At 47.2% G+C, this 23,128-nt stretch overlaps 9 protein-coding genes across 9 annotated transcripts; 4 read left to right on the top strand and 5 right to left on the bottom strand.

Moving 5' to 3' along the window:
* Positions 1 to 423: 423 nt before the first annotated feature.
* N7537_011411 (ferric reductase family protein) lies at positions 424 to 2,209 on the top strand (the record flags this gene model as incomplete). Its single annotated transcript, XM_056902465.1, has 5 exons — positions 424 to 912; positions 964 to 1,693; positions 1,743 to 1,810; positions 1,866 to 2,055; positions 2,109 to 2,209. 5 exons carry the CDS (start codon positions 424 to 426, stop codon positions 2,207 to 2,209), a joined length of 1,578 nt encoding a protein of 525 aa, XP_056747752.1.
* A 701-nt stretch (positions 2,210 to 2,910) lies between these two features.
* On the top strand, positions 2,911 to 5,163 carry N7537_011410 (uncharacterized protein; the record flags this gene model as incomplete). Its single annotated transcript, XM_056902464.1, has 6 exons — positions 2,911 to 2,937; positions 2,988 to 3,038; positions 3,084 to 3,278; positions 3,431 to 3,578; positions 3,639 to 4,776; positions 4,827 to 5,163. 6 exons carry the CDS (start codon positions 2,911 to 2,913, stop codon positions 5,161 to 5,163), a joined length of 1,896 nt encoding a protein of 631 aa, XP_056747751.1.
* A 276-nt stretch (positions 5,164 to 5,439) lies between these two features.
* On the bottom strand, positions 5,440 to 6,580 carry N7537_011409 (uncharacterized protein; the record flags this gene model as incomplete). Its single annotated transcript, XM_056902463.1, has 3 exons — positions 5,440 to 5,810; positions 5,865 to 5,964; positions 6,020 to 6,580. 3 exons carry the CDS (start codon positions 6,578 to 6,580, stop codon positions 5,440 to 5,442), a joined length of 1,032 nt encoding a protein of 343 aa, XP_056747750.1.
* A 251-nt stretch (positions 6,581 to 6,831) lies between these two features.
* N7537_011408 (DUF3723 domain-containing protein) lies at positions 6,832 to 10,080 on the top strand (the record flags this gene model as incomplete). Its single annotated transcript, XM_056902462.1, has 3 exons — positions 6,832 to 7,249; positions 7,299 to 7,432; positions 7,657 to 10,080. The coding sequence occupies 3 exons, from the start codon at positions 6,832 to 6,834 to the stop codon at positions 10,078 to 10,080; spliced, it is 2,976 nt and encodes a 991-aa protein (XP_056747749.1).
* A 2,315-nt stretch (positions 10,081 to 12,395) lies between these two features.
* Positions 12,396 to 13,220, bottom strand: N7537_011407 (tetratricopeptide repeat protein; the record flags this gene model as incomplete). The annotated part of the gene is made up of 1 exon (XM_056902461.1): positions 12,396 to 13,220. One exon carries the CDS (start codon positions 13,218 to 13,220, stop codon positions 12,396 to 12,398), a length of 825 nt encoding a protein of 274 aa, XP_056747748.1.
* A 1,496-nt stretch (positions 13,221 to 14,716) lies between these two features.
* N7537_011406 (uncharacterized protein) lies at positions 14,717 to 15,136 on the bottom strand (the record flags this gene model as incomplete). The annotated part of the gene is made up of 1 exon (XM_056902460.1): positions 14,717 to 15,136. The coding sequence occupies one exon, from the start codon at positions 15,134 to 15,136 to the stop codon at positions 14,717 to 14,719; it is 420 nt and encodes a 139-aa protein (XP_056747747.1).
* Positions 15,137 to 16,937: 1,801 nt separating this feature from the next.
* Positions 16,938 to 18,073, top strand: N7537_011405 (uncharacterized protein; the record flags this gene model as incomplete). Its single annotated transcript, XM_056902459.1, has 4 exons — positions 16,938 to 17,126; positions 17,180 to 17,380; positions 17,491 to 17,658; positions 17,996 to 18,073. 4 exons carry the CDS (start codon positions 16,938 to 16,940, stop codon positions 18,071 to 18,073), a joined length of 636 nt encoding a protein of 211 aa, XP_056747746.1.
* Positions 18,074 to 19,948: 1,875 nt separating this feature from the next.
* Positions 19,949 to 21,021, bottom strand: N7537_011404 (uncharacterized protein; the record flags this gene model as incomplete). Its single annotated transcript, XM_056902458.1, has 2 exons — positions 19,949 to 20,746; positions 21,010 to 21,021. 2 exons carry the CDS (start codon positions 21,019 to 21,021, stop codon positions 19,949 to 19,951), a joined length of 810 nt encoding a protein of 269 aa, XP_056747745.1.
* Positions 21,022 to 22,173: 1,152 nt separating this feature from the next.
* On the bottom strand, positions 22,174 to 22,774 carry N7537_011403 (uncharacterized protein; the record flags this gene model as incomplete). The annotated part of the gene is made up of 3 exons (XM_056902457.1): positions 22,174 to 22,466; positions 22,531 to 22,630; positions 22,679 to 22,774. The coding sequence occupies 3 exons, from the start codon at positions 22,772 to 22,774 to the stop codon at positions 22,174 to 22,176; spliced, it is 489 nt and encodes a 162-aa protein (XP_056747744.1).
* Between the last annotated feature and the right edge of the window lie 354 nt (positions 22,775 to 23,128).

Genomic DNA, 23,128 nt, shown 5'->3' with positions numbered 1-23,128 from the left:
ATTTTTTCGGATTCGGACGGCCATAAAGACATCAGATTCACATTCCAGGAAAAATTCCTTCGCTTTTTTGAACAAACTTCGCTTACGCCTATATCTTTGCTAAGATTTGGCTCTAACACTCTCTGACTGACGTTTTGCGACCATGGTTTCTTCAGCATAAAATACACACCGAAATGAACATAGTTTGGCTCGAGCTAGAACAGCCTATTATATATTCCCAGCCGGTCCCTGAGGGGCCATGGCAGTTAACTGAAGTGCACCCCCCTGCCACCCTCTTCCCACAGGGAGGCCCACCGCAGCGAAGGCTTCCTCAGTGACCGTTCATGACATAAAATGGGACTGATTCTCTCATCTCCGTGAGGTAAACCCGCCCCCTCCTTTCCTTCGAAATCGCAATCACATCGTTACATCTCCACATAGAGTATGGAGATACCCGCCATTTACGCAATTGCTGCGGGCGGCATATTTCTGGCCCTGTTTCTGATACAAATCCGCTATGTCCTAGTTGACTGGACAGAATCATTTTTTGTTTTACTTTCCAGACATCTGACCCTCCCTATCCTTGTTCGTAGGCATCGAATCCTTGGACCATGGACCCGAGCTGGTATCCTCGTCCATCTCTCTTACATTGCCGTCAACATCGCTCTGGTCTTTTTGCGTACCGAATCGCTGGTAGACTCGGGCCGCCGGGCAGGCGAGCTGGCTCTCGTCAACATGATCTTTCCTCTATCAACCGCCCACCTTGGTTTCCTGGCCGGACTGCTTGGAATCACCTGGCGTACTTGCCGTAAGATCCATCGAGCAACCGGTTGGACAGCTGTTGCTCTGCTGTCATTCCACATCATCGCCGAACTTCAAGGCAAAACATCTAGGTTTCCTCTCGCTGAGACACAAAACCGGCTCACTGTTATCGTATGCACCCCTCTCAATACATTTTGGATTTGGATTTGCTAACAGATGCAGGGTGCTTCTGCACTCGGTATCCTTGCTCTGTTTTCCATTCCATACTTTCGTCGTTGGTCTTATGAGATCTTTCTCCGAAGCCATCAGATACTTGCCGGACTTTTTATCTATGGCACCTGGCAGCATTTTCCCACCCACACTAGCTCAGCGAGACTGTACGTCTATGTGACACTGGGCATTCTGGGGCTAACAACGCTTCTGGAGTTGGCGAACCATTTATATCGCAACGGGATATTTTCCGGCCGTGGTGCTCCTCGAGCCCTTGTATCATTCTCAATACCAGGGGAAAGCCTCCCCAGAATCACAGCTGCAAATATCCAAATTATTTTACCTCGACCAGTGCATGTTGAGCCTGGTCAATACATCAACCTCTGGATGCCATCGGTAAGTTTGTGGTCATGGACTCAGACGCACCCTTTCACCATCACATCCTGGTCCAGGGGTAGACAGGATACTTTGAAGCTACTTGTGCAACCTCGAAATGGCTTCACTGCAGATCTCGTACGCCATGGTGCGCTGCCCACAGATAGCTCGGTATCATTATTAGCCTTATTTACCGGACCTCATGGACTCACCGAAGACGTCGATCCCTACGAAACCACCCTGATAATTGCGACCGGATTTGGAATCGCGACTTCGATCCCGTATCTCAAGAAAATGATTCATGGCTACAATACATGCACGTCCCATACTCGCCGACTGCATCTGGTCTGGCAGGTAGATTCCATCGGTATGTGCATTTACCACGGCCCTTCGTCCGACCGAAGCTAATGAGGAAGAAATGGTGAGCACGGCCGAAGAGCAGATCAATGATGTCCTTGAAGATGATATCATAGATAAGGGTTATGTTGGTTGAATCTTTCATGGAGTTTGTCCTTGTCACTGACGATATACTACACTAGATACTCAGCATATCTATTTACGTGGAGCACGGTCTTGCAAATAGCAGAACACCGGTTGGAAAACATGAGAGGATATGCTACTACCAGGGCTTACCTGATTATCGCAAAATAATCTCAACCGAAGCATCTGGGAGTCAGATAGAGAGACAGCCGAACATCCCGGATGAGCCAGGTCGAACACTTGTAATGGGTAAGGAGACGTCCATCAACTCATGGTTATCACCACTTCTAATATTTACATAGTTTCCGCAAGCGATGGTCTTAGAGATCGCTTACGCGACATTGCAAGAGGCTATCTCCACCAGGGTGTTGAGCTTTCAGAGCTGGAATATCAGCCTGAGTAGGAAAACTAGGCGGATTATTACGAATTTCGATAACGGATGCGCAGATGCTGTTGAAATAGTTCATAGTCTAGAAATTACATTTTATTCGTATGTTTCGCAAAGTCTGTCTTCCTTTTCTTGATGTTGAAGAGAAGTGTAACAAAAATTGACCGTGGTCCGTTTCAGTCAAGGCAGTGGTGCTAGCTGATTGGCCACATGCCCTGATTTCGATGCGAGGTGCGAGCGGGCAAACTGAGTGGGTTCAGGGGTCCGTTAGAGATTCTTGCGTAAGATAGCGCTCACCCATATCACCGAGTTCTCACCCACTCATCACCCTTAACTTCCTTTTGGGGTGAGAACCTTCCTCTTGCTCTGAGAAATTCTATGCTTTCGTGTGTCAAAAAGCTTCTGGACGCGTGCATCATGAGTCTTTCTTGCAGCGACCTGGCGCTTGCGCCCCTGTCCTTCCTGGCGGACCACGATTGCGCCGATTTCAACCTGGTTTTTTAGAGACCCTCCTTTTTTGGAGGGTCGGTCACCCCAAAGCCCTTATAAATCCCTTTGCCGCCTCTTGCTTCCCTCTTCCAGGAAGTCAGGCTGGTATTCTCTCCTTGGCTGCCAAACAGCGTCCTCTCCTTCCGTGTCGAAATTCATCAGCATCAGGTCGCCTTCATTTCCTTATCTGTCATACCTGAAAGCCTTTTTGGGCTGTCAAAATCTCAATGACCTTTCTCTACGTCGGTCTCCAGGTAACTGCCCGTTCTTTAAACTCGATACTTTCCTCTCATTTATTCCAAAGGATTCTTACCCGAAATGCGGTCAAGAGTGGAATGAAGATGATTCCTCTGATGTAAGAACCTCACATCGCTTGTGAACAGTGCTCATCCAAGAATAGCTGGTGAACCGTTTTGGCAAAAGCTTGGAAAAAGTCGGGCAATTAGATAAGGGGCAGATGGTGGAAGTCTTGGAGCGCGCTAAATGGGCTGGCTTTACCCGATGGCATATGCTAACTGCCCTCGATGGGTCGTGTTTCTCGTCAACTTATCGAAACGATGGCCATACCTCGTTTGGTGTCACGGTCAACTTCGAGGTGAGCACTCTCTCCCTAGGCACTCCCAGGTGCTGGTAGCTGACGTATCAGGAACACAATGCGGCGGTGAACCCTTTCACTTTGGATAGGAAGCATCTTTCAGCTGTAAGTCACTCTATACAGTTACTATTCTTCGTTCTAACTTTTGGTAGCTCGTTCGGCGCTTTGGGGCTGATTTGGAACAGCTTCGGAAGTTGACGAGGCCTCAGATGTACAAAGTGGCTATTGGACTAGAGTCTGCTGGATTTGTGGATGGTTTTACGGTATTAGAACCCATTCAGGATAGTTTGGTATCATCAGGTAATACTGACTTCGATACCGATCTTTCTCGCCTTATCTAACTATTCACCGTATTTGAAGAGAACTGCTTCACCGATGCCATTCAACCCGCTCCACGTCTACCACCTCAGCCTCCTGTCAGCCCTTGTCCGAAACCCGACGCATCATCGATGTTCGCTGATTCTCTATCGTGGATGGATTATCTGAATTCACCGGAGAACACCGACGTTGGCCTGGCGGACTGTTCTTTCATTACTACCGACACTCTCTCGGAAAGTGCTTCTCCCATGGGCGAACCAATTCTCGCCAGTAATTCTCATTCACACCTTGCAATGACTTCACCCGCGAACACATTTACACCTGGCGATGGAACACCATCTTATTCGACGCCTTTTACTCCCTGTCCGAATCCAGACGAAAGAACGCTTCTCAACTCGGAGCCAGACACCACGATAGCGTCGCCCAAACCTGTCTTCGCGCCTGGTTTCGATGAAGGGCTTTTATGCTATCCGAGGCCGCCTTCGTTTGACGTTGAAGAACTTAGTGTGAGGCAGCAACCCATTTCCCTGGAATCCAGACGACTCTCGGATATTCAAACAGAAAGCACGAATGAGCTCATCGGCACCCGAGGAGACCATCTAATCGGTCCAATGACGCTTAATTCCTCGGAGGAAAGCTTAAAATGTTTACTACGTTCTTGCGATGCTACGCTCGATGACAATCGAACTCAGGGCATTCTCGACACTAGCGCCCATTCCCTCTTCGCGAAGGATCTCGATCAAATACTACGTCCGCTGTTTGACCATTGGAATTCCTATAAGACACTTGAACTGACGGCGCTGGGACTTCCGGTACAATGGAGAGGCATAGATGCAGCTGCGGACTACCTTCGAATGCTTGATTACGAGCAGAAATCACCCTATCTGAACCCCATCGCAAAGCGTATCGGGCAGGTATTACTATACTTCAATTACGAGGAGCTTTGCAGACACCCATATAGGCACCTTTCCTGTTCCTCGTCAAAGGCCAATGCAACTCAAGTGCTGAATAGTATCCTCGCTGCTTATTGGGATGATCCCCGCTATTCGAAATCACTGCAGAGCCGGCGCGATAGGGTAACAGGCTACCATGTTCGCCGCGGCAGATGGTGGTGGAGGCTTGCAGGTACTCTAGGAGTCGGCATACTTTTGCTGGGCAATACTTCTTTGGTTGACGTCATGTATGTCCCCCGTTGGTTCATCGTGTGGTTTGGCTGACCCGTATAAATAGGTGCAACAAGTCGTTCACTAATCCTCAGATTCAAGCTTTCGTCGCTTTCTCTCAGAAAACACGCCCGGGGACTGTGCGTACATTCGAAGCGTCAGAGTCTATAGTAAAATCTCTTGTGTTTGGACAAGTGACGGACGATCTTCACGAACTTCTCTTCAACAATGATGTCGGTCTCCTCCGGCACGAAGAACTGGTGCGCATTCAGAATGAGGACGAACAAGCATTGAAAGTTCAACTTTCCCAGGATTCCTGGGAAGCAGTGGACGCTGAAAAGTATGCAATGCGCAAAATGACGAATCTTCTCGGCTGGAATCCCGACAACGTAGCACTAATGTGACGAGAGACTCCCGAAGTCGTGACTCTTTTAAAAAAGCACCAGATAAAGCATCAATCGTTGATACCCCCTCACATTATATTGTTGCCGAATGCTCTTGTCGTACCTGAAATTTTTGGTCTGCTGTCATACACGAAAGACTCAATTTGGTTCTAAAGCTCAGTTACAGTATAACTGCAATACATGCCACGTTAAATGCCCTCTCTTGTCCCAACTGCTTCCAAAGACTTCAGACTGTGCACCCTACCCTGCTCCCATCCTTTACGCTGGATTGCCATTTTAATTCTGTGTGTACGAGTAGAACGTACGAGCGGATATCAGAGCAAACCAGGCCAGGCCGATGAGATCGCCGGGACTCCACCGAATTTCTGTCAAAAAGGGTTGCTGAAAAATAGTAAGCGAGTTCGGAGCGAAATTACCGGGCGGCTCACAAACCTTTTTCAGTTCTCCAAAGGAGCTAGCTGAGGTAATCGCGGAAAGAAATTCTATGGCAGCTGGGCAAGCTGACCAGCGTTCAAGATCATCAATACCGACTGCCCCGTCGTCCTTGGCATATTTTTGCATCAACTCCATCATGATTCTCGACACAGGTGCTAGGTCACTCGCTTGGACTCGGCTTGTCTGCCGGGGGATACAGCAGTCAACCCGCGCTGTTTGTTCTGTCAGGCAACATTTCCGAAGAGGCGTTCTTGCATTCAGCTTACCGATCTTGACCTCCCCACTAAGATTCATGAGAATGCTGGAGCAATCCAAAGAAGAATGACGGAAGCCCCGGGATACCAAATGAGCTAGTCCTTCCAGAAACTGCACTTTGTCAACGGTTCATTCGTTCTATGAAAAGATGCTTTAAGGCACAGACCTGGGACATAATAGCAGCCAGCTGTTGCTGGTCAGGGAAAGCCTTGCAAGCAACAATATGATCCAGTGACAACGGGTCAAATTCGCTTAGAGTATACAGGGAATCAGAGGTGCAAAAACATTCCCAGACGGAAGCAACATTCTTATGATTTGTCGAACGGAGAACTCTAAGGATTTTGTCGCAGTCCATGCTTGAGAATTGACGAATCGCCCGTGCAGCACATCCATCGGAAGACCGGACGCATACAATAACTGTTCCAGCTAGATCACATTCGTAGTGTTTCTTGTAAGTGTCCCAAGGGGACTCGTTCCGCAAATTAAAATCCGAGCCAGTACGGCTGTTCGCTTGAAGAGCCAAAGCTCGTGGCGAACCTCTGATGACCTTGCCGCCAGGCTCTGGGGGTGAGGATGGAGGGGATTTAGTTGGGTGGGAACTAGGAACGAAATTGCCAGACATCGATTTGGGGTCGGAAAATTGCGATACTCCTTCATTCTCGGATAGAAGCAGTGCAACCTGAGATGGTTGGACTCTTGTAGCTCGCTTGTCAGCATTCGACTTCATGATGGAGCTGCTCACAGTTGAATCCAGGTGAGAAAGTAAAGAAAAAACAGCTTTGCAAAGCCCTACTTGTAGTCTTTTAACGGCTCCCTGACGTGATGTGCTGCGGGTCACTGAGGGGCCCTGCAGGGGTGTGGCAACAAAGAAGTACCACGCTAGGCAGATTGGCTGAATTTGGCCGGGGCAAGTATAAATGAAGATCGATCCTGAATTATGCCGTGAGATCCCATTCTTTCCAGTTGCTTTATCTTGCAATGAGCCGCATTTTGTTTACCGAAGAAGAGGTGCAACTGGCAAGTGAGCGGCAACTGAAGTATATTGGAACAGCGAAAGTCAACATTAGTCAAATCCAATTCGATCCTCCTTTGCCTCGGGATTTAGATGATAAAAATTTGGATAGACTTCGCAGGGTCTTCCGCCAGAACCATTGTCGCCGTCTGGATGTTGACAATCATGTCCCTGCTATCGTGTCGCCACATGATCTCGCCAATGCGTTGAGAAAGGCCAACGTATCACAGCAGTCACTATTAACGACGGATGCTCGTCAACTACCCAGAATTAGTTTTCTGGAAGGGCAGTTACTTGGGCTTCATGGTCGTCACCGTGTCCAGGCCGGAGCTGAGGTGCTACCTCCCGCTGATCGTTGGTGGACGGTGGATCTTTACTCCGATGGTAACTATGCCGAGAAAAGATGGGTAATCATGTGCTAACAATTATGTAGATATTGGCGCAGAGCTTAGAACTTCCTTAGTGGAGGAATACGCCAACGAAAGGAAGCCGACCGACGGTGAAATCTATCGTAAGATTCGACAATACGAGGGCGATTACGATGAAACCTTCCGGGAGCGATGGTTTGTACGTCTATCGCGCAGCAACCAAGAGCGTTTGGATCAGTTGGATAATAAGAAAAACCGCCGCATTCGAGGTGCTTTTGATAGGCTACTGACGATTCCCGGGCTTTGGCCGGGGGGATGAGAATCAGTGTACTTCACAGACTAATAGCTTCCGGATGCATTGAAGTGAGTTCTAGAAACCTGGCTTCTTTCCACCTTGCTGATCGAACGCTTCGTTCGCTATAGGAGACTATAACTTATCTGCAACATATCTGGGACTTCTGGTCCTCCCTGGTCGCTTCGGACCACGCCTCACTGAAGAAGATCGACCAGAATACCGTGAATCCCCTGCAGCTGCTGGCGCCCGGTAAATCACGCACTGATGGGAGAACTGCCTGTGGAATGATCCTAAGCGGCCAAGCTTTTGCCGAATTTAGCGACGAAGAGCGACGGATCATATGGTCTCGAATGCAGAATTTTGATGGCCTGATCCCGTCTTTGTATACCTTTTTCGAAGACTTCAAGTACCTGGAGACCTGTGCCCACTGTGTCAAGCGGCTCTGTGGTCCGATCGATATGTCGATCTGGAGAACCATGAGTTCAATATTCATTCCACCCTCAGAAGAGGGAACCGCGACTTCAGGAGCAGTGGATTCGCTCATCCAGACATCAGAGTCTACTTTCCGCCGCCAACAGGCAACTGATATGGAACGCCTCGAGACAGGATATTTACAAATATGGCTTTACGCGATGAGGCACTATACCTTGATGCCCCCGGACCCAAAGAGCGATGACGAGTTGTTAGCAAAATCAACTCGTTCCAAGCCCGACGAGAGGGCGATTTACGAAATGGCTGAACTCGCTCACCAGCTTGGCTTTCAGTCCACTGAAATCGATGCACTGATCAAGAGCTCACCCGATCATCAGATCGCACGATCGGCTCTCCTACAAGCCCGAAAGCCCCACCGGTATCGATACGATAGCCAGGATTTTGATCTTTTGGTCAATTCGATTGTGAGCTGTTTCGCCAAGGCTGTTTCCGACCGACCGGAGCAGCCTCAGGGCCTTCTGGCGGATAGCGCAATGAAGCCAAAAACCCGTGCCGGGGAACCCCAAACACGGACTCACAAGCAAGATGGACCCTTGCTTTTCTTGGACCGTTTGCACGCTGATGTTGAGGTTGCCGACAATGTCACCAGCTTTTTCGTCCGCCGTTGTGTATATTTTGCATTTTTCGGAAAGTCTGCCCGGGTGGTGACTAGCAATGTCGACCAAGCTGAGGACACTGATCCAGATCAAGGGATGGGGGAGATACCTCCTTCGCCAATGTTCGTCGAAGAGGACGACCCCCCTGTTACTCATACGCCCGCACCAGACCCCCAACCACCTCACGGGCACCAGGGGGGGCCACAGCAGCAGATAGCTGAAGTGATTATGGGGCGAAGAGACAGTGAAAGTCAGCAGCCATTGCGGACGGACCAAAAGGAAAACGCGAGGCGTCGACGAAGGCGAAATTTTCAAATACACCCAGCTGTCTCGCGCCCGGCGGGGGATATGGACCGAGAGCCAATGGAGTTGGAACTGCCAGACGAAATTCATGACCAGGTTATATTAAACCAGAGCAGTTCGCCTGAAGAAAATCCTATGTCAGTCGGGCCTCAAAGCCAGCCGGAGCCGGTCGAACCAGCGATGGCTATCACGCTTTTTTCCCCTGCCTCTGCTGTGCCAGATGTTGAAGACAGTAGGAGTGACTGCACACAAGTCTCACTGGATGTAGTTCCGCTCGTGGAGGACCAGGAAGAGCAAAAAATGGCCGAAGAGGCTAATAAAGACGATGCTCCAGACGAGCAGACACGGGTCGACGGTGAAGTTCGGCGAGTTTCTCCAGAATCAGAGGCAAACAATTCCTCAGTGTACAGCCAACCCCCACCGGAAAATCTAGATGAATTTCTTGCTGGTTTAAGAAGAGCTCAGGAAGAACAGGAACAATTAGAAGAGAGGTTGGAAAATGAGCGGCTTCATCAGGAGCTCGGCGAACTAGAGCAACCACGGAACGGGAAGCCTTCTCCACAAGAAGACAGACAGGATTCATCGCCACTGCGCCTTGAGTACCGATCCGAGGAACCCGCGCATGGGCATGTCGTGGATGCCGTAGTGGCTTCAGACGCCATCACCCACGAAGCGTTGGTAGAACCTCTGCGCCCAGGAACGCCAGGATCTGCGATAGATCCCCACCCCACTCCTCCAGTTGCTGAAGATACCTCTGTCCCAGATTCCTCCGTGGCCGGTCTTATGCCCTCAAGGGCGGTCGAGCAGCGGCCCCCTCAACAGCACATTGAGATCGAGCTCTGGTCCCTTGAACGAGGAGAGTGGAGACGGTCAGACCGGCTCCGCGTCGATCCGTCAGATCCATCGCCGCTGGAACGAGTCGCGCAAAAGTATTTATGGAAGAATTATTCCCTATACGATAAGAATTTGCACAACCTGAGGCCAGCCCAATGTTACCGTGCAGCGACAGCTGATGGCAGTAACGCCTTCTTCATAGTTTCCGAGTATGAGGAGAAGAAGCTTGCGGCAGAGGGTCGAGTTGTAAAGGAGAAGAAACTCCTAGGTATGGCATCTCGAGTATTAGACCGGGTAGAGGGTGGAAGGTATCCTAGGTTCTCATGAGATTCTCCTTTCAGGTCCTTAATAGACCTATGTGGCTTGAAATAAGAGCGTACTGCAGACAGGATATATGACACCCTGAGAGGAATCTAATAGGTGTGGTACTGAGATGAAAGACTGCTTTTGTGTCTATGATAGAGCTATGCAGAGTATCCTGTAAATGGTAACATAAAAGGACGTTGATAACAGATTGTTTTTAGCTAGCTCATTTCAGGAGTCAGGATCACATAAAAGGCAGAAAATAAGAGGCTCTTTCCGAGAGGGCTCAGCATATGGGAAAATCCTCTTGAGAGGGAATCAGTCACAGTAGGGCCTGCTGAAGAGCATAGGCGACATAGAAGGCTACACGTCATATGAACTGGCTCTTCGTGCCACTTCTCTTCTAGTCCAATCATTCTAGGCCCAGACCAATCCTGAGATGGTCTAGAGGTGACTATACGGGTTGCGACCGCCGATTTAGCCGGACGGTGTTCAGTGAGGACTGATTTCATTGAATCATCAGCTGCTGTAGCAGCGGGTCTCTGCAGAGGCTTTTATTGGATGTCAGTATAGCAGCGCTCTGGGGACGCTAGACAGTACCTTATCAGATATAATTTGTCCTAAATTGGGGAATTATCTTCGGCAATCTCGTCAATAAAAATAGAGGAGCAGCCTCAGTGATGCGACCACGTCCTGAGTGACACGTGGTAGCTTGGTTATTCGACATATGCATGTCGAGAACACGTCGCAGACTAAATACGGAAATATATAAGCCCTGTCTTCTCTGACACAAGTTGGAGGCCAGTCGGTTTTTCGGTCCTTCCAGACGCCCTCAAGCCAGTGTATCAAAGCCATATCGTTATGTCTTCGATCGATTCATCATCCTTGGATTCAGGCAAGCATGATTCCTTGCCTTTGGTCAATAGTGGTAGCCTAGAAAATTTCATCAAATATATAGGTATACTGAATCTCAGTTCGCATCCGCCGTGCTTAGCGAGATCACCCAACAGCGTGAGCAGAATCACTTCCAAGATGAAGAGCTGAAAAAACTTCGGAGATTCTCGAAATCAAGGAAACAAAAAGAACTGCGATTGAAGATATGTTTGTTGCCAACCAGAACGAAAAGGCAAAGCAGAGAGACTCCTCAACGCAAATCGAATCTCTTCGCGCTACCGTCGACGAAAAGGAAAGTAGAATTGTGGATTGATATGGGTCGCAACCGCTTAGGCTCCGGTGGGGCATAATGGACGGTATTTGATAGACGCGTACTGTAATGGTATTGTCAAATATTTTACATTTCTATTCTAAAGGGTGGGTATGATTTGCGGCCTAGCTAATTGTGGTCTAGCCTGTTTCAAGCATAGCTTGGCATCTCCCAAAGCATGGACCATCTCCAGGTTCGAGTCCAACCCTACGATTTCGCCAACTGTGTTCAAGTCGGACCGTGCCTTGAACTGCCCGTGTTGAACTGCCACAAGTGAACTATCTACTTATCTCAACTATCCATGAACATCAAATTAATCTGTCCTTCTTTTATATACCCCAGTTCAGAAACAAGTACAAGAGAGTTCAACAAAGCTTGGTGTTTGTGCATGGCCCGCTTGTATTCAAATTACGCTAACTGACCTCAATAAGTTCAACGAGATGAATTCGGATCTATTACACTTAATTTTCGTTCAGCGGCGACTGGCCGCTGTGTTTTGGCCTGTAGCAGGAGATATATCAATCCAGACGCTTTGACGGAGAGTTACGTCGAGGAGCATCACATGCTAGGCTAGCGTGGTACCAATGACTCGGCGTCTAACAGCAGGGTTATCGTTGCAAATACCAGAAGCCCCATGTACCTGAAATCAACAGCCAGGCCAGGGGATAGAGTAGTCTTTCAAACCCTAGTCACATGATTTACTAAGCCGTATTTAGTTAACCTCGTATTGAACGATCCGTTACAAGGCCGAATGGTATAATACAAAACGAAGAAAAGTCTAAGTATTCTATTACAGCTCTGAGAGACAATACCAGACGCACCATCACCATCGCGTCATTGCAACTCTCACAGGAACATCCTGACCTATCGAGAGATCGCCAAAAGATTGATCCCTAGAAATGAATAATATACATAAGATACAACAATAGCTACAGACTCAGTAGATCTCAAAAAGCGACGGTGGTGGCAAACGGGAGTGAGCTTTGTAGCATGGATGTATACAATTGTTAGACAAGTTTGATGTAGTTACTCTAGCACAAGGAATCATTTACAAAATATATTACAGAGAAGTATCAGGCACTATTTTGCATCTGCAATGTTTAATGCGTTCAATGTCTCCGCAAATCACCGAGTCCTATGTATCGTGATCTGGACCCAGGGCCTTTTTCTTGCCTGCCAGAGCTCGCTGGTACATCTCCTCTGCCTCCTTTAGCTTGCCCTGCTTAGAGTAGAGGCTGCCAAGGTTACTGGCTGTATTAAGAGTAGATATATGATCAGGACCAAGGGCTTTCTCATATCCTGCTAGTGCTTGCTCATACATCTCCTCTGCCTCCTTCAACTTGCCCTGATTAGAGTAAAGATCCCCTAAACCATGGAGTGCCCCCCATACCTCAATATTGTCATCTGACCAATCTAGATGACATACATAATTGGCATGTGGAAGGAGCCGTTGCTGAAGCTCTGAATAGTTCCTATTACTTGCACTGGGCACAGAGTATCCAACAGATATCAGCGCCAGCTCATTAAGCTGCATCCAATTCACATATTTGCTCGTGTTGGCAATATGAAGGCACCAGTCCTGTACCACAGGATGGATCGCATAGCTCCCCTCTTGTTGTTTACTTTCAAGCAGAGAGAATCCAACGAGAGACCTCATACCTATCTTGAACGCGAGTGCGCTCGATGTAGCATCCTTGAGACAGTCGGGGACGCTAGAGCTATGATGGCCACTCTCTACCAACTCATACCAGATATCTCGATTATCAAAGCGAGCAAGTAGCAGTAGCAGCGCTGCTGCATTTGGGTCCCGCTTCTTGATCTCAAGATATGATATCATCCATGTTTGTATCACGTTGCCTTGCTGGTACTGACGATCAGGACGTGATTGCAACTGTAGTTCTGACCAAGCTTCTCGGTAAAACTCTAAGTATTCATTGATGCTAGTTCCAGTCTCACGCATAAAAGCCCCAGCGAGGACAATCGCCAAAGGCAATCCATCCAGACGACTCGCAAGAGCAAATATATCTACACTTGTTACAGTGCCGACCGCTACCGCCTTCCATGTCGAACAACACACAGAAGCTCTTTTGAACCCTAATCACATGATACGCTAATCCATATTTGATTAAAGTTATATTTCAATGTCTGTTTCAAGCGTGGATGGTATGACTCGGAACAAGTAAATTACCAACTTGGGTATCTATACATTTAGTAGTACAGATCTAAAACATACCAGGTTAACCATTAAACAGGTATCATCTACCGCACGGGACTCTGAGTAAATTAATCGTATCTTTCGTGCATCGTCCGTCCACAGGATAGATATATTCAGGCTTCGGTTATACCAATGATTTCGCCGTAGCCTTCTTTACGTTGACGCTGTGATATTATGATCCTGTTTAAGTCATACAGAAGATAAACTGCAGTGATGTAGTCATTTTTCCGAATTGCATTACAGGCATGCAATTCTTGCAGTCTTATTATTTAAACAATCAAGCGAATTTCTTAATAGCCCGCCGTGCCGTACTTGCATTGAGATGTGCGACCTTCTCATTGTTTGGCAGTGCTCGCTGGTACATCTCCTCTGCCTCTTTCAGCTTCCCTTGATCTCTGTAGAGAATGCCAAGGTTGTTAACTGTGTTTAGAGTGGATGTATGATCTGGGCCGAGGGCCTTCTCCCTGCCTGCCAGTGCTCGCTGGTACATATCCTCTGCCTCTTTCAGCTTCCCTTGATCAGAGTAGAGATTGCCAAGGTTGTTAACTGTTATTAGAGTGGATATATGATCTGGGCCGAGGGCCATCTCCCTGCCTACCAGTGCTCGCTGGTACATAGGAGTCCCAAGCAACATTACCGGGACTACCAGGCGTTTCGAAGGGGAGCCAGGTACATATCACCTTCGCGCGATTAATTAATTCTGGGTATTGGAGCCCCGAGAGATAGAACCCTATTCATTCTATTGGCGCCGCAGAGCTGGTGTGGCAATGCTGGAACTTTGAGTTGTCAGTTATTTTTAGCATGAGAGAAATCTGAGTCTATAGACAGCAACTGATCTTTGTTTTCACTGGACTTGGAAATCCAGTCACTAAAATGAGGAATAAATTCGCCACATTGCGAGTGACGTTTGACATGGGTCCTTATACAGTAGTTGCTAGAGAATAATTTGGCGAGGGAAGAGGAGCTAGCATGTATGTGGGCTCATGCCCTGGGCAGCAGAGGGCCCCGCAATTGATTAGACTGTGTAATAACCTGCTGAATACATAAGTGAGAATGTCTCCACTAGACTAAGGAAGAGATGTCACACTAGTGACCTCATATTGCTCAGCTTTTCATCTAGGGGACATGATGTGGCAAAAACCCCTATTTCCACCCTCTTCATTTTCTCGATAGCTCCTATATTGTTCCATGGTTATGAGGCAGTAACTCACCTCTAAAGAGGTTGGAATTGAAGATGTTGGCTAAAAATATCTCAAACGTCCTCTCAGGTCATCGGGAATGTCCATGTTCGCGAATTTTTGTGCACATGCCACATCTAAACACACATAGCTCGCCGTCAATTCAGACCAGTATTTGACATCAATGATTTGCAGAATTTCGAAACATCCCTGTTTCTCAATTGCACGGATCAATGCATGGCGAACATGCCAAAATACCATTCTGATATCCTCTTTAGATGACCCCTGGATGGCCGAATCAATATTCCGTAAGATGTTCGAGACAAGAGACACGCGTTCACCCTCGAGTCTGCAAATTTCATCCAAGCATTGGCTCAGCGTAATGGCAAAAGAAAAGGCGTCATCGCGCTCTTTCTTGAGATACGCCTCCCGGGTCATCAGCTTTTCGAAGACCGTCAAATCATGCTTGACCGAGGTTTTCATTACCTTCCGGAGTGAAACCCCTTTCAGCAGTTCTGACTCTATAATTCTCACACTGAGGCTGATGAAATTTACCCCCAAAAACTTTACCAGCCACTTTGTCGCCTTTGACTGAAATTCTTGTATTTCACACGCTGAAGCTGTCTTCATTGTGCTCGACAAGTGCTCGTAGCTCCTGAGCACGGAAGCTTCATCAGTTTCCCTCCGTTCTAAAAGGCATGCGATATCCTCGAAGATAACGATAGAAGAAGCAGCATTTTTATCAACTAGGGATATTCCGGTCGCAGGGTTACCACTTGCGAAGAGACCTCGCGGATCCTCTTGGGAGGTTTGGACGTTGGAATTTGCAGGACAAAGGCGTTTATGGGATCCAGAAAGCCCCGAAAAAATCTGAGAAGCCTTTCTCCGCAAAATAGGGGGGGTGGGGGTGGGATTGTTGAATCTATTCCGGGACACATCTATGAGCCACTGGTTACTAAATGGCGAAGCGCAACTTCCAAAATAGTTTTACTAACCAAAATCTGTTTCATCTTTACCCCCGGAGCGGTCTCCATCTCTGGAGAGAATCTCAGTAGATATCTCATCGCAATCAAGCAACACTGGATTCTCGCGAGTCCCGGTTGAGGAAAATAAGCCTTCTGGCAAAGTTGCACCCTCTGCTTAGAAAACACTCATCCAGGTAAGCAAGCAATGTTTCTATCGATAAAAAAGAACGCACCCTGATTAAGGCTCATTTTGCCTGTTTCGCACTTATGATACTCGAGGCAGGACAGGAGAACTTAGAGGGACCAGGAGTGTCACGTAACCAAGTACGAAGTGAAATAGTTCAAGTTAGAAGTGCAAGGCCTAGGCACATTATATATGTATCAGTGCGACGGAAGAACAAAAGAGACATGTGGGCGCTGTTTTGGTCCTCTAACAAGGTTGATACCTTGGCATTGACAAATTATGACACTGTTGTGTTTATCTACCGAGCTGTTATACCCTTTAGTAACCTTTTTCTAGGGTCCCAAAGGAAAATCCTAAAAGGGTAAAACTCTGGTACGATCGTGAAACCATGCAATGTAAAGGGCAAACGGCCCCAATCTGTGACCTGGCCCAAAGTGAAGGGGGCTTGGTGTGTGCCCGCTATCTTTGCATTAAGCTCGAAAGCGGCCGTGCCCCTTGAATTCCGTGGTCTGGACCAGCAGGGTATCCGGCCCTGCCAAGTAACCCTACCCTTTTCAGGTGTTGGGTTACCACACCGTAATATACACTCTTGCATGTAAATTTTACACTACCCACTATTTTTACATCCATTTTACATCCTACCAACATACTTTCCATGGGCGATTTCAGCTTAGCGCTAATGGAACGGGCCAATGGGAAAGAAAGCGTGTGTCGGAGGGGTAATCTGTTTCCGAATTTTACCGCTGTTCACGTTATAAAGACCCGCGCGGGGCCATCGTCTTCGCGGCCACGAAGGCTGTCGGGAATAACAACCATTCCATGACCCATATGACGCCCAAAACGCACTTTCTATTTGGATTAGGTGCTGATTTGCTACCCGAAGTCTTCGCTTAATAAAATTTGTGTCTCCAGGTGAGCTTTTGGCGCGGAGCCCTCCTTTAGAATTGTTCACATCAGCCTTGCCCACTTGCTGAGAGGTTTTGTTCTGATAAGACGGCTATCGTGTCGCACCAGTACGAAATTAATGATACCTACTTGCCTAGGAAAGGTCTGCTGAGTCCGTTATTGCCTATGGCGACCGCAGTATTTTCCTAAAAGCAGGCTAACACATTTATCAGATCATCAATACCTACACATGAACGCGCCCGACAGCGACGGAATTATTCAGAAAGACCTTGACTGCCATGAACAAACGGTTGTGGCAGATTTGGAAGAATGGCTGAAGGCGAATCCACAAGCGCAGTGGAACGAAGTTGCTGGCCTCAAACTAGTCGAACAATGCCCAGAAACAAATCTTCGACAGATTCAAAAGAGACTCGCCCAGGTGCGTTCTTCTTTCTGTTTTCCATCAGGGGAATCTAGCTCTGATGATCGCAGAATTTCCGCGTTGCTACATTTAGGACACGTCACTCAGGTTGGGAGCTTGGGCTTGGGGTTGGAGAGCTCATTCCGATTTCTCCTAGTGACGGCTGTAACGTCAAAGTGGGAAAGCACACATATCCCCTTATAGGCGGGAAGAAGGTGTGCATCTTGAAGAAAGCTCACGTGGAGCTCGCCGGGGGAGATGTCTTATATCTAGTATGGAAACAGAAATTAGTCGATGAAAGAAACTCTTAAGCGACATCCTGCTATAATTAATTCGGATCGTGCGAAATTTTTGACTGAAGAGAATTGATTTATGAACACAGATGATTCTGTTAAGAAAATGGATTTACGAACACAGGTGGTTCCGGGTCGACAAAGTCGAGCTCGGCCGCCTCGAGAAATGGGCCGACAAAATCGAGAGTAGTAGCGTCAAAGAATTCTGGACAAGTGATGTGGGAAAGAGTAACGACATCCAGCGCAGTAGCATCGAAGTGCGTTATTTGAGATTGTGCAGATTCTGGCAGGACACATTCCATGGAGCTTCCGGAGTATGCAGCCAAATGTAGCATCTCGGGTCGAGACTGGGCTTCTGCACCATGAATAAAGCCGACTTCTTGCTCTCCTTGTTGGCGAGTTGCCGGTGAGGCTGTTTGACCTTCACATAATGCCCTGGTCTCTAAACCCTGCCTCTTAGGAATTGGGTCAAATGTCGTAATATTAGACCGGAAAATCTCTTCTCCCGCGGCTTTGGCGAAAGAATATTCTGCTCCCTGAGTAATATGGTGAATAGATTTGACGATGGAGGAGCGTCTGCTTCGTTTTCTATAGGCGGTTTCGTGGCCTTCTCCGCCGGGCCTCCTCTTCTTTGAGGAGGGTGCCTCTTCATTGACCCAAAAGAACGTTTGATGGAAGTCGAGCAATGCTTTTGTCGTATCTGTAGCATTTGACTTTTTAGATGCCTCCAAAATATCCATACGCTTAAGATGGTGTATGCTGTTTTTGTATTCGTCCCCCACAAGCTTAGATTTGTCATCAAATCTGAATCTGTAAGCAAAGGTAGGTAGTGAGTCTATATCGGTGCTTACATTGCGCCGGGAATTGAAGAGAAGAATAAGGGTCCAAAGATCTCATATCTGTTTGCTTGATTTGCCGCAGCTTCAACTCTGGTGCTACTCTGCTCCATATTCTCATCGCTTGGTTTTCCGAGAGCAAGTTCCAGGCAGAAATGTTCGCATCTCTGTCCACGACGAATGATGTCCTCGTATGCCTTAGTACTGCTGTCAACTCTTTCTGAATACGATATGCCCACATGGTCCAGGAATCGTTTCAAACTCGTCTTCATGACGCGCTTTCCCGATGTCGGAATTGCTCTTTGGAAGAGCTTCCAAGCCCCGACAGATACAAATCTGCGAAGTATCTCCTGTTCCTGAAATTTGGAATCAAGTTGAGCCGCATTTTCAAGGAAAAGTTTTGTCCTGTGCAAGGCTACGTGCCTATTGTACGGCTCTAGCGTTGTGTCGTGTCTTTTCCAAAACTTCAAAGGGTCCTCGTTGAATTGTGGAAATTTATCTTGCAAGCTTGGAAGAACTTTAAGTTCTTTGATATCCGAGATTCTGGTGTGGTTCGCGCGAGAAGAGGTCGTGGTAGCACTAAACAGGCCACGGAGAGAAACATATAAATGTCGAAGGAACTCACGCCCATCCTGATTATCGTCCTGGTAATCATCTTGACTCTCTTCTAAATGGCCAAAGGAGCCGCCTTCCGGAAGAGTCTTCAAGAAATTAATAACTTCGCCGTTTGTGAGTCTCTTTGAACGGGATTGGCCTTGGCCTTTTTTTCCTTGGTGAGCCATGGTAGGTTTAAGGATGAAAGTGAAAGGCGGGGATATCTTCCTGAAAAGAGAGGGACCAATGCAGCAGTTCTTTAAGTTGCATGGCACATGACAGAGCACTGACCCACTAACCCACTAACCCAAAACAATTTCGACGGTTCCGCGCGGAACCGTCGAAATTGTTTTGGGTTAGCCGTCCATCTGGTTGTTGGCAGCCCGGAAAGGTTTTGGTAGAGCCGTTCCAGAAATAGGAATGAGCAATTTTAAGCTTAGTCAATCAAGTTCATAAAAAGTGACATGTGGAAAATCAAGCCAGAAGACCCGCGACCGTCTTTGATTTAGCCTGGCGCATATACAGGAACATCTCGCTGATGGGTATTGGAAAGAATTCAGTTGATTCCTGGAAGCCACACTGTCCTTGAGGCGTCCCTGGCCATGCTTTGCCTGTTTTAAAAGCGATCCGTCTTCTGATCCATCTTGGAGCAGACACTGGCGTGAAGGATGCGAATGGCGACACCGCTTTAGAGTGGGCACAGAAATGGCATAAATCGGAAATTGTGAAGTTGTTGGGAGACTTGGAAGACCGTTCGTAAATATGTTTCCTAAATTGAAGATAGGAATGAATTGAGACCAGTCGCGGCGCTCTAGTCTTCCTCAAATTATATGCTCAAATTCTAGAAAATCCACGTTACTTAAAGTACGGTACTTGACAAGATTCACTCCTACCTCAGTTGCCCATGACATTCATTCATTCATCAGTACTATGGGAGAGCTGCTCAAACTCTGTAAAATTGCGGAGCTGCTTTTGTCAAGCCTACACTTTATTAGTAAAATAATACAAAGTCACTACAGTATAATTCGAAATCAGTTTACACCTCAGGCACACACACTTTGTTTCTCGGGTCGACAGGTATAGTCTCTATTTAGATAAGTGGTAAAATTACAACCACTCATAGACAAAGGTGGACAACATTTCGTGACGAAAGAAGGGATGCTTGACTGGATTCGATATGTATAGGCGAAGAAATTTCATCCACGCGTCTCTCAAAGCTGACATCTCTTTTCCATGGAAGATCAATCGCATGTAACCTAGCCCAGGTCACGAAGGAATTTGTCTCGTTCTGGAAAATTCTCAACAGGAGCTTCTCAGCTTTCAACTTCCCCTCTTGGGATAGTTGATAATAGTGATACCAATGTATGGCAGCGAACTGAGCAAGTGGGAAATCCCGAAGCTTCACCTTATCCAAGATGCCCCCAGAAAGCGTTGGATGTAAAAGATAGGCCAGGCAGATTTGCGCCAGTTCTGTGTTTGCAGATCCAATATCAATAGCAAATCCTTCCGCTTTCTGCCGTCGGATACGATCTGATTGAAGATACTCTTGGACGGAGAAATGAGCGATGCGAGCAGTCGAGATCGTTTGTCCATCATCATTGTCGGTTTCCACTATCTCTATAAGTCCAAGGCAGATATAAACAAGATCATCTTGCTCATAGGATCTGCCATCACGATCGAGATACGGAGATTCACCAAGTTCCATTGCATGAGCGTCGATCAACTCACTAACAGTGAGGGGTCGGATAGCGAAACTAAGGACGGTCAATATACGTCGTACATCCTCAACATATGTTTCATCGATGTCAAAAAGCATGCGTTCGTAGGTTTCATCTAGATCACGAGGCAAGCTGTGTAGGTATTTGTCAAGTTGGTTTCGGTTGAGTGCCCGTCGAAAAGAGTTGAGCTGGCATTCCTGTGTGTAACTGGTATTCAAATTGCGGAGACTCAATCGCCAAGTTGATAAGCTCCTCTTCCGAATACAAGCCAACAGTCATAGGACTTAACGCCTCAGCCAGCCGGGCTAGGATATATCGCTCAATGACTTAACGACAGACATTATCCACGAATGTTTTACGTGCAACCTAGTAGATAAGATGTCAGAGCGATTTCCACTCAAAAAAGCCGAAAACTGACCTTGTAATAAGTAGTTAAGTCAGTCTTTGCTTTAGAACATACTTGCTCCTTCATATCGACGATGATACGCTTTTTGAGGGATGACAACAATCTAACATAGTCTTTTTCTGTTTTCTGCAAGTAGAGAGTACCGTCCTAATCATTTCGGATCGCATCACGTATAGAACCCTCAATAAGGCTCTTCGAGGCTTCGATTCTCGAATTCTGGAGATTGTCCGTATAATGATGATTGTACGTGATTGGCTGTCGAGTCTCGTCTTGAAGTATTCTTTCTAGTTCGTGTTCCGCGGCTTCAACATTTGCCTCCAATGTAGTGCTCACTAGGCTCCCGATATTTCCACGAACCTTCCCATCTTTTATAGCGTAAGCCAGCGCGGCATTTACGAACTGAAAAACGATCTTGGAGACGACAAAGATATGTTCTCGAGCAATTCCAGCCCATCGCAATGATTGCACATGAAATAACTCCGCCAGGAGAGCTTGGTTGTAGTTACCCGGTAACTCCTAGCCCCTCGTTTGATCATATACCTACATTGATTAGATATGATTGATTGAAAGTTATCTAGAAGCATAAAGTCATACATATCGAATCCAGTCAAGCATCCCTTCTTTCGTCACGAAATGTTGTCCACCTTTGTCTTTGCCGACATCTCGGTGGTCCGATGAGACGATTTTTCGATTTTTGCCATGCTGCCTCATATCGTCGGAGAACTTTTCATTTTCTATATGAATAGCAGCACGGAGTTGAACTGAGAGTCGCCCGTCTCGTATTTCAAAGAAGCTTGCATCACGGCCGCCGTATGATCCATCAACGCCAGCCGCAGCTTTGAGATCATATTACACTGTCGTATTTTAAAAAAGGTATGTAATCTAACTATAATTTACGCGAGCTCGTCGAAGGTATATCAGCAGATCCAAGGCTGGCGGAAAGATATCTTAATCTAGACTAGTGCGGTTTGGGTGGAGCCCGAGGAACAAAGAGAAGGCTGATTTCGAATATCACTGTAAATTAACAGGAGCAACAAATCAAATGAATAAAGACATGAACTGTCAACACCATCGCAACCGGCTGATCCATCTTCTTCCTATTAGCATCAACATCAACATGCCCATTTATCTCGTTGACATTCTAGACAAATATTGTAGATACAGTGATACAGTCGGAGGTAAATTCACCTTCATCTCAAGGAAATGATTTCTGGACACTCAAGGGTCCATATCTCCGTCAACTAGGCTCACTTCATCCGGGTATTTCACTTCTCTGTGAAGCCAGTCTTCCACAGCTGATATAAATCGCTGCGCAACGACAACATCGTCATGCTCGTGCGGGTCTAACAAAGAATCTTGTTCGCCTCGCTCCAGCAACCATCCATCGGTCTCAGGCTGGTCCTTGACTGATTCTTCGATGTCAGATATAAAGCTATCGGCATCGAGAATACACTGCGGTTCCTCCCACCATGGATATGGGGGAAAATCTAACTCGCGTCTGGTAGAGGATTCTAGTATAAAAATGGAGCGATAAGCAAATTGTTCTCTCTTCTCAAGCTCCTCAGAAAGACTCACTTTGCTCCTCGATATATCTGATCGCAAGAGAATACATAAAATAGTATGGCAGTAACTTTGCCATGACTGCTCTAGTCGTGATCAAAGACCGGCGCAACATCTGCTGGGCTGTCGTCACAGATTAGCTTCATAGCCTTGCGTATCATACGTTATGGGCCAGTGATCTTTGCTCACGAGTATTGGAACTCTGTGCCGGTGCTCTAGTGGATGCCGAGTTCAACATAACACTAGAGTTGTGGGGCATAATGGAAGAAGCAGCAATATCTTGATCCTTTTTGAGTTTGGATGAGCCCGAGAGGATTTGGGACGTTTGGGTTTCGATATCGGGAGGAATATTTAGAGTATATTTATACTTCGCGGGTTGTCCAGCTCTTCTGGCGCCAATGTCCACCGTGGTTTCACTTGATTGTGCTATATCGCAATGCATACCCCTGTTTATTTGTGGGTAGGACTGCTGGAATCCGTTTCATACTTTCAGCAGACAAAGAAGGGTCGTAGCATGGAACGAACTCCGAGAGCCCGGCGGAACTGTTCCTTGCTTCAAACAAAGAAATAAAAGCATCATGACTCGCGTCACGGTGGTTTGCGATGTGTGACG

Source organism: Penicillium hordei, assembly GCF_028827395.1.
Source record: "Penicillium hordei strain IBT 12815 chromosome Unknown utg000006l_segment0_segment0, whole genome shotgun sequence".
Lineage (NCBI taxonomy): Eukaryota > Fungi > Ascomycota > Eurotiomycetes > Eurotiales > Aspergillaceae > Penicillium > Penicillium hordei.
Note: the sequence above shows the minus strand (reverse complement) of the source record. Positions and strands in the feature narration are given on the sequence as shown.